General features: G+C 43.9%; 1 protein-coding gene across 1 annotated transcript in view; it reads left to right on the top strand.

The window, feature by feature from the left end:
- Positions 1-11,137, top strand: part of LOC136678332 (adenylate cyclase type 8-like) — a 59,523-nt gene extending 48,386 nt beyond the window's left edge. The window contains 4 exon segments of the mRNA XM_066656353.1: positions 3,145-3,291; positions 4,558-4,650; positions 4,971-5,085; positions 9,872-11,137. Coding sequence (XP_066512450.1) covers positions 3,145-3,291; positions 4,558-4,650; positions 4,971-5,085; positions 9,872-10,359 — 843 coding nt within the window. The 3' untranslated portion in view covers positions 10,360-11,137.
- The last annotated feature ends 8,755 nt before the right edge of the window (positions 11,138-19,892 follow it).

Consider the following 19,892-nt stretch of genomic DNA (forward strand, 5'->3'; position numbering starts at 1 on the left):
TCAAGAAAAATATGTCCGTCTGATGCTACAAATTTATTTTGTCACAGTAATATGACATGTAATAAATTAGGATAAAAAAATGCTTATGTTTTCAACTAACAGACACCTCACACTAACAATCTGTGTGAAGATATCCGATGTGGGAATATAATTTCAAGGCTATACATTGAGAAATATGAAAAAAAAAAAGCAGGCGCTAGATAAAATTTTGGTCAAAACATGACAAATTTATAGAAAAATTGATTTATCGGTCAGCATGAAAACCTCAAGTGATTACATATTTGAGTAGCAAAGGTTCTTTAGAAATAAAACAACATATTGAATATGGCTATGTCACATAATTACTGCACTGACAAAAAAACGGAATAGCAAAATAGCTATATATATATATAGGGTCCATCGAGTTAACCCAATCCGTGCAGTGAAACACACATTTACACACACACTAGTGAACACTAGGGGGCAGTAAGCACATGCCAGGAGCAGTGGGCAGCCCTAGCCACGGCGCCCTGGGAGCAGGGGTTATGTGCCTTGCTCAAGGGCACTTCTGTCATGACCTGCCGGCTCTGGGATTCGAACTGGCGACCTTCTGGTTACAGCCCAGTTCCCTGAATACAAACAGACAAAGGTTCTGCAGATGTACAGTCAACATCACGCTCATCAGAAGAAAATCACATTTTACAATCACATTCGTTGACAGATGGATGGCTATTAGGACGACTAGAGCAGACAATGAAAGGCTCTTGAGACACAAATATGCCTCTACAATAAGAGTCCTCAACAACTTTCTACACAATTCTTTCCAAGCGCTCAATCTTAAGTTGTGTTTAAGCAGTAGTGAGGTTTACAGTTGAAGGAATCCAGAGCAGAATGTGTCTGAGTTCTGTTATCAACGCTGATGTGCCTTAAGCCCCTGTGCCTCCTTTAGCTCACCCTTCAACAACCTCATCAACTGTACACTTCAGGGAACACCTTAGGGCTTGTAGTAAGAATTGGAACAGGGCATCTCTGTGTGGTGAGGTTTGTGTGTGTGTGTGTGTGTGTGTGTCTCTCTCTTGCTCTTTCTCTCATTTTGAGTTATTGTGAGAGCAACATGCTCACAATACCACCTCTTTCAATACACACACAGAGAGAGAGAGAGAGAGAGAGAGAGAGAGAGCTCAGAAATGAAGGGTTTTAATCAGGAGCGTGTTCCTCTTTGCTGCAGTAACCGTCTCTTCTTTTCTATAAAGGTGTTTGATCACATTAAAGGGCAGTTGCTGTGCAACCCAGTCTCACCCGGTCTTAAACAATCTCACATGGTCTCACCCAGTCTCACACGGTCTCAAATATATTGGAGACTGCAATTCGTGACATAGTCGCATATTTCCGACATTTTATGAGACAATATCACAATCATAAGTGAATGGGTAATTACCATAAACACACTATGGTAAAGCAAATAATGTCCTTTTCAGTATTAACCTTTTGAAAATTAGTCAAAATAACATTAAGTGAAAGAAATGTTCTTGTTAGAGTTAAAGCTAAAGTAGGACACCAATAATAAACTTTGCTTATGAGAAATATTATAATAAAATATTTTATGCCTTTGTTGGAATGATATGTAATTTGCATTATGCCTTTTTCTATGTTATGAGTAATGAGGCCTGTAATGAGGAAGAGTTTTTGTGTCACTGTTGCATAGTGCTTTTATGGTAATTACCCATTCACTTACGATCGTGATATTGTCTGTATTGTCATTGTATAAAATGTCGGAAATATACGACTATGTCACGAATTGCAGTCTCCTATAAATGTGACTATATCACAAGGAAGTGTGAGGTCGGGTTGTGCTGTGAGGATGTGATGGCATTCTGACCCATAGTGAGGTCAGGTGCTGATGTTGGATGATTAGTTCTGATGACACACTTCACACACAGCTCATCCCAAAAGCATTAGACGGAGCTCCATCACCCCAGAGAACACAGTTCCGGTGTTTCACTGTCCAGTGTTGGGGAGGTTTATACTTCTCTAGCCCATGTTTGGCTTTGGGCAGGGTGACGTTAGGTACACGTGCAGCTGCTCTCTGCTTTTCTAAGGATATTATACCCTCTTGGACTGGGCTGTGTGGTTAGTGAAGTGTGTGTGTGTGTGTGTGTGTGTGTGTGTGTGTGTGTGTGTGTGTGTGTAATTTACGTCAGTCTGCTGTTGTTAGTGGATGATTCAGCAGTAATGTCATAAAGGCAAAGAAATGTGATCTGAACCTCACTCACTCAAGCACACACATAAACACACACACACACACACACACACACACACACACACAAACCTGACCCAGTCGAACCACACTGTTGATCAAAGAAATTTCATTTATTAACTTTTATTTTTCTTTTAACAAAGACAATACCACACCCTTTGTGTGTGTGTGTGTGTGTGTGTGTGTGTGTGTGTGAGAGAGTTGGGGTGGGGTTGACTGATAATATATTGTGCCGAATCAGAGACATGTAATTTCTATAGTGGAGCAACACTGCCATCTGGCAGTCAGTTGTGTTAAAGCAATGCAAACATTCTGAGTCCAGTTGTTTTATTTATGTTTTTATCACATTTTGTAGTTTTACTTATATGTTTTATTGCTATCCCAGTAAACAAGGAACCGTTCAAAATAGGTCTAAAAGTAGTCTGTCCGTCAAGGACATATTTTAAACGTCAATGGACGTCCAAAATCCATCTTAATAAGTTAGTTAGTTGGTGACCAATCGATAACGTCAGTGGACGTCCAAAATACGTCTAATAGTCGTCTTTTCAATGTCTGTGTTTGGACGTCTTTTCAACTTTCATTTTCAACCTTAAGAGAACGTTGTTTAGACGGTAGTCATTACGATATTTCAACGTTGAATCAACGGCTAATTGTTTACTGGGATATTTGGGTCAAATATTATTTGCCGTGGTTTACATTTCGTAGACATCTTGGTAGACATTGAAACACCTCTATTTAATGACATACAGCTATGTAAACAGTAGGGAGGTCAGCAGAAAGGAACAGATTCATGATGAATACACTTTAAATGATGGAGGAGGATAGCTTCAAACACACTCCATACTACTACACGGAATCAATGCTTACCATGTCTCTCTCTCTCTCTCTCTCTCTCTCTCTCTCTGTAGGAGTTGTATTCTCAGTCGTATGATGCCGTTGGGGTGATGTTTGCCTCTATTCCTGGCTTTGCTGATTTTTATTCTCAGACTGAGATGAATAATCAGGGAGTCGAGTGTCTGCGGCTTCTCAACGAGATCATTGCCGACTTCGATGAGGTCTCTCTCTCTCTCTCTCTCTCTCTCTCTCTCTCTCTCTAACCCACTCATTCACTCACTCACACACACACACCAGTAATGATTACTGCCAAAGAAACTGTCATCAAAAATAAAGCCTGTATCCCTATTTCTCTTTTCTTTCTTTTTTTTTTTTGACATCTTTTGAAATGAAAAGTTATATTTTATATTATGTGATATATTCATAACAAATACAAATAGAAATGCTCAATTTTTTCTTATTTGAATATGTTATAATGTAAATATCCATTCATTCATTCATTCATCCAGTTCAGGGTTGCGGTGAGTCTGAAACCTTCTCTGAATCACTGGGCGCAAGGCAGGAACACACCCACTCACTCACACTGTCTCTCTCTCTCTCTCTCTCTCTCTCTCTCACACACACACACACACACACACACACAGTCACAGGCTCACAATATTTGAGTGTATGAGTTATGTATGTATCGATCGTGCCGCTTCTCTCTATTCAACATAAGGAAGATTAGGCCATACCTAACTCAACATGCAACACAGCTCCTTGTTAAGACGTTAGTAATCTCCCGTCTTAACTATTGCAGCGCCCTCCTGACAGGTCTTCTGGCCTGTGCTGTGAGACCGCTACAGATGATCCAGAATGCTGCAGCACGCCTGGTTTTCAACCAACCAAAAAGAGCACATGTCACACCCCTATTAGTTGAGCTGCATTGGGTACCCTTAGCTGCTCGCATCACATTTAAATCACTAATGATGGCCTTCAGAGTATTCACTGGTTCTGCTCCCATCTACCTCACTAGACACTTAAAACCATACGTTAGCACCCGCCCTCTCCGTTCCTCAAAGAAGCGCCAACTAACACGACCAACCGCCCGTACAGGTCAGTCGAGGCTATTCTCATCTCTGGTACCACGCTGGTGGAACGAGCTTCCAAGCACTATCAGAGCAACAGGGACCCTCTCCGCATTCAAGAAATCCTTGAAAACCCAGCTCTTCCAAGAGTATCTCTTGCCCTGAATGTCTTTCTTTAATGCACTTATTACTTCCTGGCATATTGCACTCAATGTAAGGTCATTTGTATAAATTGTGCTGTAGTTCGAATGTTAGATCCTCTTTTGTAAGTCGCTTTGGATAAAAGCGTCTACCAAATGCGTAAATGTATGTGTGTGTGTCTCATGCAGCCCTGTAAATCTTGTAAGGGTGTAAATTATAATGAGTTTTACTTCTTTCTCTGTGTTTCTCTTTTTTCTGCCCACACTGGTCTCCACACAGTTACTGGGTGAAGAGCGTTTTCAGGACATTGAGAAGATTAAGACGATTGGGAGCACATATATGGCAGTGTCTGGTCTGTCACCAGAAAAACAGGTAGAATACACACACACACTCACAGAGAGAGAGAGAGAGAGAGAGAGAGAGAGAGAGAGAGAGAGAGAGAGAGAGAGTGAGAGAGAGAGAGAGAGAGAGAGAGTGTGAGAGAGAGAGAGAGATTTACAGCTTACAGCTTATTTACAGTTATATTGACATATTGTTTCATTTTGGTCACATTTTGATATTTCTGGCTCATTCTGGACACATTTACACAATCTGCCTTATGCTGAGCATACACTGTGCAGAAGTATAGATGAGCTTTATAAGATTCCTGTATCTGTGCACTAAAGTGTGTGTGTGTGTGTGTGTGTGTGTAGCAGTGTGAGGATAAGTGGGGTCACCTGTGTGCTCTGGCTGATTTCGCCATCGCTCTGAATGAGAGCATCCAGGAAATCAACAAACACTCCTTCAACAATTTCCAGCTCCGAATCGGTGAGTTGAGGTTCTTTCTCGGGTGTGTTCCTCAGACTCTCTTCAGTTTCTTACAGTCAGTGTTTGCACAGAGAGTAACACATGTTCAGATCTGTTCTGTGGGATCAGACTTTGTGTTTGTTGGGTACAGTGCTTTTCTACAGTGCTTTTTCCCTTTCTTGCCGCTTCTTGAATTTTCAGCTCTAGTGTTGCAACACAAAAGCAAGGAATGTTAACTGTCAGAAAAAGAATAATTCAACACTTTGAACAGTTCTTCAGAGAATGTATTTTTGGTTGTATTTACAACAGAGAACCCAGGCAAAAACAACAAAACCTAGCCCTATACTAACTACTTTATGGACATTATACCAATACATAGTATTACAAATTACAATACAGTTATACATTGACTTAGGAGTTTAATTCGTTCTGTAACTGAGATTATAACTCAATTTGCTTGTATCTCAAACTATATTTCCCCATTAAAATTAACTGAAATGCTATTAATCCGTTCCAGCCCCAAAAGACACAGCAATTTCTCTCATTCATTCATTCATTCATTCATTGTCTATAACACTTATCCAATTCAGGGCAGCGGTGGGTCCGGAGCCTACCTGGAATCACTGGGCCCAAGGCAGGAACACACCCTGGAGGGGCCACCAGTCCTTCACAGGGCGACACACACTCACACATTCACACTTTTGAGTCGCCAATCCACCTACCAACGTGTTTTGGAGCGTGGGAGGAAACCCACGCAGACACAGGGAGAAAACACCACACTCCTCACAGACAGTCACCCGGAGGAAACCCACGCAAACACAGGGAGAACACACGTTCAAGTTCAAGTTCAAGAAGTTGATTGTCATTTCAGCAGTATACAGTGTTTACAGTACACAGTGAAACGAAATAGCGTTCCTCCAGGACCAAGGTGCTACATAAAACAATACACAACATTAAAGTGCAACTAGTGCAAACATAAAACAGTGCACACGCATTAAAGTACAAAAGATATAGAAAATAACTAGTGCAAAGCTAGTGCAAACATCTAACATACACATACACATTAAAGTGCAAAATACAATACAATACAAAACCATAAGTACGGGCTGAGGGTGAGAGACACTGCAATTTATAGTGTATGTGTGCTGTAAACGGTAACTGGATGTAACCATGATGTAAACAGGATATGTGTAAACAGTACACTCGTTTTCCGTATATCATTTTCAGTCCAACAAACCAGTGTTTTGTGAAGGTGTGTGGGTGCGCTTCTTCAGTCCAGTCTCAGTCTCTAGGTGTTTAGGAGCCTGATAGCATGCAGGAAGAAGCTGTTACGGAGTCTGGATGTGAGGGCTCGAATGCTTCGATACCTTTTTCCAGACAGCAGTAGGCTGAAGAGTGTGTGTGCAGTGGCTGTGTGATCTCCCACAATGCTGAGTGCTTTGCGGGTGCAGCGAGTGGTGTCGATGTCTGTGATGGAGGGAAGAGACACATCGATAATCTTCTCAGCTGTCCTCACGATCCGCTGGAGGGACTTGCGATCTGCGAGTGCAGTTCCCAGACCAGACAGTGATGCAGCTGGTCATGATGCTCCTGATGACTCCTCTGTAAAAATTGGTGAGGATAGGAGGTGGGAGATGAACCTTCTTCAGCCTTCGTAGGAAGTAGAGGCGTTGCTGGGCTTTCTTTCTGATGTTACTGGTGTTAGTGGGCCAGGTGAGATCATCCGCTAGGTGAACACCAAGGAATTTGGTATTCCTGACAATCTCCACAGCAGAGTTGTCGATGTTCAGCGGCGAGTGCTCACCCCTTGTTTTTCTGAAGTCTACAACCATCTCTTTGGTTTTGTCCACGTTCAGAGAGGTTGTTGACTTCACACCAGTCAGTTAGCCGCTGCACCTCCTCTCTGTATGCTGACTCGTCGTTCTTACTGATGAGACCCACCACAGTCGTGTCATCAGCGAACTTGATATGATTTGAGCTGTGCATCGCTGCACAGTCATGGGTCAGCAGTGTGAACAGCAGTGGACTGAGCACACAGCCCTGGGGGGCTCCAGTGTTCAGTCTGATGGTGCTGGAGGTGTTCCTACCAATCCGGACTGACTGAGGTCTCCCAGTCAGGAAGTCCAGGATCCAGTTGCAGAGAGAAGTGTTAAGGCCCAGTATATTCAGCTTCCTGATCAGGTGCTGAGGAATGATGGTGTTGAATGCTGAGCTGAAGTCTATGAACAGCATTCGGGCATATGTGTCCTTTTTTTCCAGGTGGGTGAGTGTCAGGTGGAGCGTGGTGGATATGGCATCATCTGTTGAACGGTTAGGACGATACGCAAACTGTAAAGGGTCCAGTGTGGGGGGAAGTAGGGTTTTGATGTGCCTCATGACAAGCCTCTCGAAGCACTTTGTGATTACAGGTGTGAGTGCAACAGGAAGATAGTCATTGAGGCAGGACACAGAAGAATTCTTAGGCAAAGGGATGATGCTGGTGTTCTTGAAGCATGTTGGAACAACGGCGCTGCTCACAGAGATGTTGAAGATATCAGTGAAGACATCAGCAAGCTGGTCTGCACATTCTCTGAGCACTCTGCCAGGAATGTTGTCTGGTCCAGTAGCTTTCCGCGGGTCGACTCTGCATAGAGGCGGCTGCAGTAAAAGACAGCACCTGGTCACTGGGAGAAGGGGTGGACTTTCTCGCCGTTACGTTGTTCTGTGCCTCAAACCGTGTGTTGAAATGGTTCAGCACGTCTGGTAGGGAAGCATCTCCGCAGGTGGTGTAGTCTTGTAGCTGGTGATGCTCTGGATGCCATGCCACATGCGCCGAGTGTCTCTACTGCTCTGGAAGTGGCTGTGGATGATCTGGCCAATTTGGCCCTCGCTGCTCTCAAGGCCGCCTTATCGCCTGATTTGAAAGCGACATCTCTAGCCTTCAGTAGCGCACACACCTCTGCATTCATCCACGGCTTCTGATTGGAGTGGATGGTGTTGGTCTTGGAGATGATCACATCATCGATGCACTCCTCTATGTAGCTGGTCACTGATGATGCATACTCCTCCAGGTTGATTGTGTTGTTGTAAGTTGCAGCCTCTCTGAATCTCTACCCAGAAGAGTAGAGATTGCTTCTGATGGCCAGATTTTCACCTCTTTCAGAACAGGTTTCGATCGCCTCATGATGGGTCTGTATACAGGAATTAGCATAACAGACATGTGATCTGAGTATCCGAGGAGGGGGCGGGGCTCTGCCCTGTACGCGTCTGGAACGTTTGTGTAAACAAGATCCAGCGTGTTCGCTCCTCTCGTAGCAAACTTTCTTGAGATTCGCATGATTAAAATCTCCAGCAACAATAAACAGTCCATTCGGGTATGTGTTTTGGAAATCGCGTATGGCTTCGTATAATTCCCACAGCGCTTGATTTGTGTTTGTATCAGGAGGAATATAGAATGCGATTATGTAAGCAACGATGAATTCGCGCGGTAAATAAAAAGGTCTACATCTCACAGCCACGAACTCCACTAACATTGAACAATAAGCAGAGACTAGCACAGAGTTCTTACACCATTCAGTGTTGATATAGACACACAAACCACCGCCGCGAGTCTTACCGCATAGTACTGGGTCTCTGTCGGCTTGAAATGCGGCTAGCACATCTAGCTGAATGGCAGCGTCGGGAATACTGTTGCTGAGCCATGTCTCCGTAAAAACAAAAACACAGTAGTCTCTGTATTCTCGCCGTGCAGTTCGCTGAAGATTGATATAGTCCAGTTTATTATTCAGCGAGCAGACATTGGAGAGAAAGAGAGAAGGGATAGCCTGTCGGCTCGGGTTAGCTCTTAGCCTAGCATGGATCCCTCCTCGCTTGCCGCGCTTCTGTCTACTCTCACACCACTTGCGTCGTCTCCTTTCCCGGCCGCCGGCATCAGGAAATGTCGAGACTTCAGGGCCTGGCCTCCATAGCAAGCGGAGGTTCCGCAACGTCTCCTGGAGGTCATCGCTGATATTGTATATTACCTGTTTGCGATATTTAAGCAGTGTCTGGTGGTGATATATACGTACTGCAGGTGTTCCTGTGTCCATATATTATAAATAAAAATTAAAAAAACGTTTTTAAACGTGTTTAACCAAACAAAAGCCCGCTTGGTTCCAGAGCGGCCACTGCACGCGTGTTCACGCGCGCGCCACCATCTCATACACCACACTCCTCACAGACAGTCACCTGGAGAAAACCCACGCAGACACAGGGAGAACACACCACACTCCTCACAGACAATCACCCGGAGGAAACCCACGCAGACACGGGGTGAACACACCACACTCCTCGCAGACAGTCACCCGGAGGAAACCCACACAGACACGGGGAGAACACACCACACTCCTCACAGACAGTCACCCAGAGGAAACCCACACAGACACAGGGAGAACACACCACACTCCTCACAGACAGTCACCCGGAGGAAACCCACACAGACACGGGGAGAACACACCACACTCCTCACAGACAGTCACCTGGAGCGGGACTCAAACTCACAACCTCCAGGACCCTGGAGCTGTGACAGAGACATTACCTGCTGCTCCACCGTGCCACCCCCAGTCTCTCTCTCTTTTGTGAAATATTTGCGGAAATGAAATCCATTTCTGACAGATTTTTTCTGTTGATCTTTCTGCAATTTTTTGTTGGGACAAATGAACACATTTCAACATTTCCCGGGACTGTCCCGGGAAAAACGTGATGTCTGCTCACCTTATGAATGTAGGTGAAATGGACTGAATGCTCCTAAACTTGTTCTCTTTTGTTCTTTCTCTCTCTCCTGTATCAGGAATGGCTCATGGCTCTGTGGTTGCTGGGGTGATCGGGGCTAAAAAGCCTCAGTACGATATCTGGGGGAAGACGGTGAACTTGGCGAGTCGAATGGACAGCACTGGGGTCAGTGGGAAGATTCAGGTCCCCGAGGAGACGTTCTCCATCCTTACAGAGCGTGGCTTCGCCTTCGAGTTCCGTGGAGAGATATACGTGAAGGGCATCAGCGAGCAGGAGGGCAAGATCCGCACACACTTCCTGCTGGGCCGTGTGCAGCCCAACCCGCTGATCCTGCAGCCGCGCAAGCTCACGGGCCAGTACTCCCTGGCCGCCGTGGTTCTCGGCCTCGTCCAATCTCTCAACCGCCAGAAACAGAAGCAGATTCTCAACGACAACAACAACTCAGGCATCATGAAGGGCCACTACAACCGAAGGACCCTGCTGGCCCCCGGGGGCCCAGACTCCAGCCATGCTGAGATGGCCCCTGACAAGAATGAGGTGGCCTAGAGGAATGCCTGAGGAAAACACACACTACTGAAAACTATTTAAAAGACTGTGCTCTCCCAAAGACTGAATACACTGAGAAAAATGATCTCTACATAAGTGAATCATCTATAATCGAGTCAGTGTTTCTAATATTTCTCATTGCAGAGATTGTGACAAGAATGTAGTGCAGTTGTTCTGGTATTTTGTCTATGTTTTTGCCATATTTTAAGTGATTTCATCCAGTTAAAGTGTCACACACCGGCAGATCATTTGACTCTTTTCAAGAAATCAATGCCTCCGTCGAAAGAATAAGACCCTTACATGAAATAAAATCATTTCAAACCCAGAAAGCATAAGAATGTGGCCCACATCTGGCAGGAATGTGGGACATCAGGCCCACTGCTGCTGCTGGCTCACATGAGACAAACGCTCCTTTGGACCACAGGTCAAAAGCAGGCCTAGTTCACATCTGGCAAAATGGATGTGAGAGATAGTGGCCTTTATTTGGTGTTTATGTCGCCCTCATGTGGCGAGCATGAGTAATCCACTCAAGTGGACACATACTGTGTGGCAGATGATGGGGACTGGAAATCTGCGAAAGGAAATCCTCCAGAAATCCTCCATGTTCTTTTTTAAGAGTCCTGTAACTATCTCACAATGAGAGATATTTGAGATGTTGCTTTGATTTTAGATGATTTCACTGAGTAAGACTTTATTCTGCAGTGTGCTGAAGTGGCTGAGTGTCCCTCTTTGCTGTCCATGTTTCTTTTTTTGTATTTCTTTTGTATTTCCAACACAATTAAAGGGTTTAATTTTTTATAAAAGCTTCTGGAAGTGATGTATGTGATTTCCTACTGTGCCTAACTAATGTGTCTAAAACATGCCTCGGATATTCTCACCAAACTTTAATTCAGCCATTTCTGAAGATGTGGCATTCATTCACCTTTAAAAACTTCATCCTGAGACTAAATAAAAAAAGGAGCTGGGGGTGGTCTATCCTTCACTGGGTGACACTGGAGCAAACAAAAACACACCAGATGAAATATTAAGGGATAAACAGACAGATATCCTTGGGGTTACACATTAAATACCCTCATAGCCTCGTGACCTACACCCACACTGATGTTTCCCACAAACACAGTTATTATACACTGAAGCATGTTCAGTACCAGTTCCATATGGACATTATGTTTTAACACTATGTTTGACTGAATTGTTATGGAGTTACAGTGATTATACAGTAGTCTATAACAACATATTATTAGTGTGTTAAGAAAACAGTGTTGATAAAGCACAGTGAGAGGCAGGTGAAAAATGAGCAATGGAGTAAAAGCCCATTCTCATCAGTCAGTGGAAGATGCATTCAGAGGAAACCCACGCAAACACAGGGAGAACACACCACACTCCTCACAGACAGTCACCCGGAGGAAACACACACAGACACAGGGAGAACACACCACACTCACAGACAGTCACCTGGAGGAAACCCACACAGACACAGGGAGAACACACCACACTCCTCACAGACAATCACGCAGAGGAAACACACACAGACACAGGGAGAACACACCACACTCCTCACAGACAGTCACCTGGAGGAAACACGCACAGACACAGGGAGAACACACCACACTCCTCACAGACAGTCACCTGGAGGAAACACGCACAGACACAGGGAGAACACACCACACTCCTCACAGACAGTCACCCTGAGGAAACCCATGCAGACACAGGGAGAACACACCACACTCCTCACAGACAGTCACCCTGAGGAAACCCATGCAGACACAGGGAGAACACACCACACTCCTCACAGACAGTCACCTGGAGGAAACACGCACAGACACAGGGAGAACACACCACACTCCTCACAGACAGTCACCTGGAGGAAACACGCACAGACACAGGGAGAACACACCACACTCCTCACAGACAGTCACCCTGAGGAAACCCATGCAGACACTGTAGACTGGAGTCCACCAATGGTACCTGCTGCACCACCAATGCCGAACATGGGAGAATATTTTTATTTTCATTTCAATTATACATCACTCACACATGCACACACACACACACACACACACACACACACACACTAAATGCCTTATTTTAATTAAACATTTTCCTCTTCTGTCTTTCCACAGTTTACTAGGTTTCCACATGTTTTTTCAGAGGATTTGTCATGTACTTTAAGCTTTTAAGTGAATGATCTCAGCTTTTAAAATTATAGAATTATTAAAGCATTAATTACAGCCAGAATTTTGAGACCAGTTTTTTTTTAGGAAAAGAGAAAACCGCTGCTTTGGTTCTTTCCCAGCTGAACTCAGACTGGTTTAACGGCAGTTAATGTCCAGCAGGTGGCGACAGTGACTCCAGGATAGACAGTGGCTCAGATGTATCCTTACGCCCTACATAGTGCACTACATAATAATCTGTGGTTGTTATAGAGTAGAAATATCCCACAGAAGTCGTGGTAATTCGGTAGTGAGCTCATTCACAATCAACTCATGAGGAATACCGTGTCCGAGCTCGATTTCCCTGACAGAAATTAATAGTGTGTTTGAATATTACTGCGATGATGTCCTGTGGTAAACAACACACTTCCAAACGAGATCCGATGTGCCTTAAAATGCCACGGCATCCTCTGAACCACGAGGTCAGTAAGAATAATTAATCAAAAATATTGATTATGCTACACTGAGCTGACAATATCCCACTGGAAACCTCTCCAAAATTCCCTCACGCCAGTCTCCAGTGTGGGAGGAAAGACACTTGGGCAGCTGTATATGTGCATTAGGTCTTCACACTCAATGCCAAGCGTGGGCTAGAGAACTATAAATCCCCCCTTCACTGGACTGTGGAGCCGTGGATGTGATGCAGCTCCATCCAATACATTTGAGGCAAGTTGGAGTGGTGTTTATGATCTAGAAATAATCCATCCAACATCAGTACTTGTGTTTATGTGGCTGAATGCCATCATATATTCACAGAAATATCCAAACATCCAGTCTTTCCAGAGTACAGACTGTTAATGCTGTAAAGAGGAGGGAAGACGTGTTGGTGTCAAGAAATCGTTGGCCTTTGGTGATACATATGGGTCATCTAAGATTGACACACACACACACACACCTAGGGGGTGTTTCACAGAACTGTTTTTAATTATTAGACCTGTTTTAAATTGTCCCGTAAAATACAGAATCTGTGTAGATTTTGGTCCCCACAATGGGAGAGAAACCTGTCCCACACACACAATAAATAAATAAAAAATAAGAGGTTACAGATTAAAGGCCCTTGAGGTCAGTCCCCTCTCTTTGTTTCTCTGTGTGTGTGTGTGTGTGCGCGTGTGTCATGGAGCTTTGCTTGAGGTGTGTGTTGATGGACCTGTCTCTTCTCCTCTCTTCTCTTTTCTCTCATTGTGTCACTCTCCCTCTTGTTTTCTTGTCTGTTCATATTTATTGCTTGCACCTTTAAGTATAAAATAAATGCCACACCCTTCTTCAGAACTGAAGAGCATTCATCAGGTGTTTGTTACTCTTTACTGCAGTTACAGACTCTTTTCTGTGAAGGCTTTACACTGGACATTGGAACATGGCTGTGATTTGACAGCATTCCACCACACAACTCCACTGCTCCCCAGTCCGATATGTAGGTCTTCTGACCTCTCTACTCCACACCTGGCGCTGGAGATGGTGACCTTAGGCTTGTGTGCTGCTGGGTTTGATGTGAATCGACTGATTAAAATACTCATGTAATCTTTATGGGAAAGGTTAGAGGATCTCAGCCTGAATTCTTTCATCTTCTCCTTCTGTCTCCTCTCTCCTTACGTAGGAAGTGTATCCATGGCAACCTCGATTCCTTCGTCATGTCACCCTACAATGTGGGGGCGTGTGTGAGCCTGTGCACGTGTGTATGTGTGTGTGTGTGTATACTTATTTGTGTATGCGTGGAGGTTTGTTGTATATATATATATATATATATATATATATATATATATATATATATATATATATGTGTGTGTGTGTGTGTTTGAATAACTGTGTTCTTGTATTATGTGTGTGAGTGTGTGTGTGTACTCATTCATGTATATATGTGTGTAGATTTGTTCTTGTATACGTGTCTGTTTGAATTCATGGGTTGCAGATGTCGTCTCAGTAGAGAAGCCGCTGTATTGGGGACCGACTCATTACTCAAACACGCCACTCAAATCAAAACTGTGATATTTAAATTCTTTTTTTTTGTTTGTTTCTGTCAACACTCTTAGTCCTCATTTACATGTTAAAACTAAAGAAATATAAGTATTGATCCCTCACCCATTTATCCACACTACGTTTGTAAACAGAGCTCTATTCGTCTGTGTCAGTCAATAGAGGAACTTGGCCACGTCCCAGTGTAGCACCATACTCCCTACATAGTGCACATCACAGATAATAAACTAATAATACAGACCATAATTAGATGTTAATTCAACAGGGAAACATTTGCTCACTAAAGCTCACTAAAAATTATTGTTAACATTCAACGCACTACGAATTATTTTATGACACACACTGTGCCCTACATAGGGTGTAGGGGGATGAAAATCACTCCTACTGATCACTCACACTTTCAGACGATGAGACTTACTTTATTAAACTTACTGTATTAAACAATTATTAAAGGACTCAGTCAAACCTGCAGCTCACTGGACACCCCTACATTGACGAGTGAAATCTTTAACAAGAGAATGACACTCAATTACTGTCAGCTTTTGCCTGTTAAAGTCCTTTGGATGAAATGTAAATAAACCCTGCAACCAAAATTGTTAGAAAAATAAATAAAGTTGGACAAAGACCTATAGGTGCATTGTTGTATGTGTGTGTGTGTGTGTGTGTGTGTGTGTGTGTGTGTGTGTGTGTGTTGTTGTTGTTGTTGGTTGGATGGGTGATTGTCTTTTGCAATAGTTTCTTCCTGTCACACTGTCATGTGTCTACCAATCAGAACATTCCATATTCTTATCACTGCTCTGTCTGAACCAATAAAATCATGACAGAGCAGTTGCCATGACGACAAGTGGCACGCTTTCATGTTGAATCTTGTGTTGGGGGGTGGGGTGAGAGAGAGAGAGAGACATCAGAGAGTCAAACAGCCTGAAACCTGGCACAAATATGAGCTCAGCTGTGTCACTACAGGCAGTGTGTGTGTGTGTGTGTGTGTGTGTGTGTGTGTGTGTAGTCATGTTTATAATGTGAGAAGCCATCTGTGTGCAGTTTGAGTCCATTTTTTGAAAGCTCCTCATCCTTACACACGCACACACACACACACACACACTAATGTTGTGAAAATATGTGACACACTCATAGTGACAATCCTGAGCCTGCCGCACATCCTGTTGCTTGGCAACAACCCCAGTATCTCTCCTAGAGTGTGTTTGTGTTTGTGTTTGCATTTGTGTCTGCGATTTTGTGTGTGTGTGTGTGTGTGTGTGTATTTGCACTGGAGCCTGCTTGTGTATGTTTGTGTGTCTATGCCTGTTGATAATTGCCTAAGAACAATACAATTATAGATTAATAGCCAGAGATAAATATCACTTTGAAAATCAATATTTACATCGATGTCCCTCTAAAAGGTTTCTTGCATTTCCATGGCAACATGGAGGAGGCAGGCCTCTCTCTCCTAGCAGCCTATGAGCTCACTAGATCACTACATTTTTGCTGCATTATTTATGCAGGCCTATGAATATTTAAAAGAAAGATTTATGAATATTTAAATATGCTGTTACTTGGAGGTCTATGAGCCTCTTTAAACTGTAGCTGAGACTGAACATTTTAGTAGAGACTGAACATTTAATAGAGTCTGGATTCCAGAGACGAAGTAGAATGTAGACTGAAGGATGACTGAGAGCAGCATTGACCTGTAATATCTGGACGATTCAGAAAGTTCTTTAACACAAAGAACTTTCTGAGGATGAAACCAAGGACTTGAAAATCTCCTGCAGAGGGGAATTTTCAGAGATGCTTCCGAAGCTGCCAGATATTTTGGTCTTTGTGTAACGTTGTTGTGTTTTAAAATCTGACACACTTTATTTCTGGTGATTTTCCACTGCGCGCTGCTTACTACGTTTTAGTGGGGAGTAGGTTGCAGGCCCCAAAAAGCAAGTGGAGCTCAGCAGAGTAGGTACCATACAGTGGAAAACTGCCTTGTGTGAATTTTAAGAGATTGTAGTATTTTAATTTACATCAGCGCCTCATTTCAAGAGGTCATCTGCATTTAACCCATCTATGGCAGTGAACACACACACACACACAGAGCGGGGGGCAGTCATCCCCAGCGCCTGGGGAGCAGTTGTGGGTTTGGTGCCTTGCTCAAGGGCCCCTCGGCCGTGGATTGTTCCTTCACTCCAACAGCCCCCAGGTTTCCTGCCACTCGTGGGAATCAAACCAATGACCTTTCTGCCCTCAGCCCTCTGCTCTAAACATTAGGCCACAGCGTGTACGTGTACGTTGTGAGAACTGTACAAATTAGTGTAGAGCATCATACCAGAGTTTTAAGGAGTGTTTAAAAGTCAAAATACAGGGCAGTCAATCGCAGCAGAACTCACTTTATGTGTCTGTTACTTCCTCAGTTGTAAGCGATATAGAGAGGTTGTGTATAAACGAAAAAGCACTGTATTTGACACATCAGAAATAAAGGTGGGCAAAATAAAACACAAATAATTCAGGATAGACATATTTTGCAAGACTGATTTCTTGAAACGGAGACTGTGTCTGTGGGAAAAGGAGAATGTGACTAAGCAGCAAAGATGTCTTAGGAGAAGACTCTTATTTTAGCAGGAAGGAATCTGTTCTGAATTTTCTATCGTTCTAGAGTGAGGTACGCTGTTGCTTAGCAACTGTTTCACCTAAAAATGTGTGATGAACAACATTTGATGCTTTGTTGAGATTTCTAAAGACAGAGTCTCTCTGTGTGTGTGTGTGTGTGTGTGTGTGTGTGTGTGTGTGTGTGTGTGTGTGTGTGTGTTTATGTGTGTGTGTGTGTGTGTGTGAGAGAGAGAGAGAGAGAGAGAGAGAGAATTTTTTTCTCCTTACACAACTTTAGCCCTGTGACAAATATGTCAAATCAAAGGGCCATCATTCTCTCTCTCACACAAGCACACAAACACACACATACACACACACACACACACACACACAGAGTGCATATCTAGTGACAGAGACACCCAACTAACAGGATATGACAAGTTTTTCCCCACCTCCTCTTCACACCCTCAACATACACAAACGCACACATACACACACACACACACACACACACAATCAAGCACACTGATATTCATCCACAGCGGCCTGTAGTCATACTATATATGTCCAATAGCCTGTAGGCTCCCTGGATAATATGTGAATTTCTACTTTAAGTTGTGATTATGGCACGTGAAACAGATACAGACTGTAATATGCGGACAAGAACTTTTATCCCTTCATTCTTCTGTAAGAACTTCATCCTGGTCAGGGTCCGGAGTCACCTGGAATCATCGTGTGCAACCATTGACAGGCACCAGTCCTTCACACACTCCACCATTTAAACTTCAACTAGAAACTAGAGGGCTAAGGGCTGATTGGTTGTTGGTTTGATTCCCACGAGCGGCAGGAAAACGGGGGGCGGTGGGAGTGAAGGAACAGCACTGTCCTCCTCCTCAATCCACAGCTGAGGGGCCTTTATGCAAGGCACCGAACCCACAACTGCCTGCTGCTCTGGGTGTGTGTTCACAGCCGCTAGTGCACTAGTGTGTGTGTGTGTGTCTGTGTGTGTGTGTGTTTTCACTGCCACAGATATGCGGAAGATGTACAATTACAAATAATTGCACATTTTTATTTTAAGTTTAAAGATCAGTGTCACAGTTCAGCACTGGACAGCTCCCAAAGGACAATATTTATTCTCCTTTTTTGTGTGTTTTCAACAGAATTCTGTAAGTGTAGACATTTTCAGTCAGTTACAGAATCTGATCTGGTGTTGGGAAGAGCTCCAGTTCCATCACTCCAGAGAACACAGTTCCACTGCTCCACAGCTTAATTCTGGGGTGCTAAATACACCGAGGTCCATTCTTGGCATCGACCACAGTGATCTTAGGCTCATGTGCAGGTGCTCCAGACCTTGCAGTTTTACCTCATCCTTTTCTATAAGGATTATAAACATTGTGGGAGGTGATGTTCTCTACTGGACTGAACTGTACTGTACTCTCCATATACTGTACTTTGTGTAGTCATGCCTTTGCGGATGTAGGAGGCTCTAAAGATTCAGGATTTAAAAGTGAAAGGGTCTCTAATAAAAAGGAATAATCGATACCAGTTAAGGGTGGGGGGGTGCACTGTCATGGGGCGCTTGGCCTGTGCAGGGTGTGGGTGGGAAAAGGGGCAGGCCATCACTGTGAATAGCAGTTTTAAAATGTATTCTCTCTCTCTGAAGAAACACACCTGCCACCAACACACACACACAGTGCTGTGTTACCATGGAGATGCAGCCAGCCAATGACAGGCTCTGATTTTCCCTCCAGGGACTCTGCTGACCTAAAAGTGGGGGGAGTAAGGGGGGAGGGTGTATTTTTTTCTGTTAAAGCCATCTTTAGTGACTCTGAAGTGTAAATTATACCAATCCTGCCTCAACACTGCTAATTTTAGTCAAAGCACACACAGAGAGAGAGAGAGAGAGAGAGAGAGAGAGAGAGAGGCGGGGGGCTGGGGGGAACTGCTTGTATGGAACAATAGCCAATACACTGATGAGATACAAAAAACACGACTATAATATTCCTGTGTGCTTCTGTAGGAATGTGTGTATCTGTGTTTGCATGTGTGTATGTGTGTGTGTGTGTGTGTGTGAGAGAGAGAGAGAGTGAGAGACAGAGAGCCAGAGAGGGAGACAGAGAAAGAGAATGAGAGAGAGAGAGAGAAAGAATGCTTGATACATCTGTGAAAATATGTTGAACTTGTGTGTTTTCTCAGTTGTGGGCAGAGCTTGTCTTGTTGCTAGGCAAGAATGGTAAGTGCTCACCTATCAGCTGGTCAGGTGTTGACGCACAGTTTCTCTGAGCCAATCAGACGGTCCAGATGTTTGATTCTTGACTTCCTCTGTTTGTGTGTAGTGTGTTTTAGTGTGAACCGCTCCGTCCTTCAGAAACCTGCTCACGCTTACAGTGAATGGAACTTGATGTCGAAGTCTAAAAGCTCCTCATGGATAATTGCGTCCTGTCTAAGCTTTGTCCACTGATCATTTTACATAGTAAATTAAACGGCTGTATATTTAATTTTATCTATATTACATTGGTCAGTGGAGCAGCAGATAGTGTCTCTGTCACAGCTCCAGGGTCCTGGAGGTTGTGGGTTTGAGTCCCGCTCAAGGTGACTGTCTGTGAGGAGTGTGGTGTGTTCTCCCTGTGTCTGTGTGGGTTTCCTCCAGGTGACTGTCTGTGAGGAGTGTGGTGTGTTCTCCCTGTGTCTGCGTGGGTTTCCTCTGGGTGACTGTCTGTGAGGAGTGTGGTGTGTTCTCCCTGTGTCTGCGTGGGTTTCCTCCGGGTGACTGTCTGT

The sequence above is a fragment of the Hoplias malabaricus genome, chromosome Y (genome assembly GCF_029633855.1).
Source record: "Hoplias malabaricus isolate fHopMal1 chromosome Y, fHopMal1.hap1, whole genome shotgun sequence".
Classification (NCBI taxonomy): domain Eukaryota; kingdom Metazoa; phylum Chordata; class Actinopteri; order Characiformes; family Erythrinidae; genus Hoplias; species Hoplias malabaricus.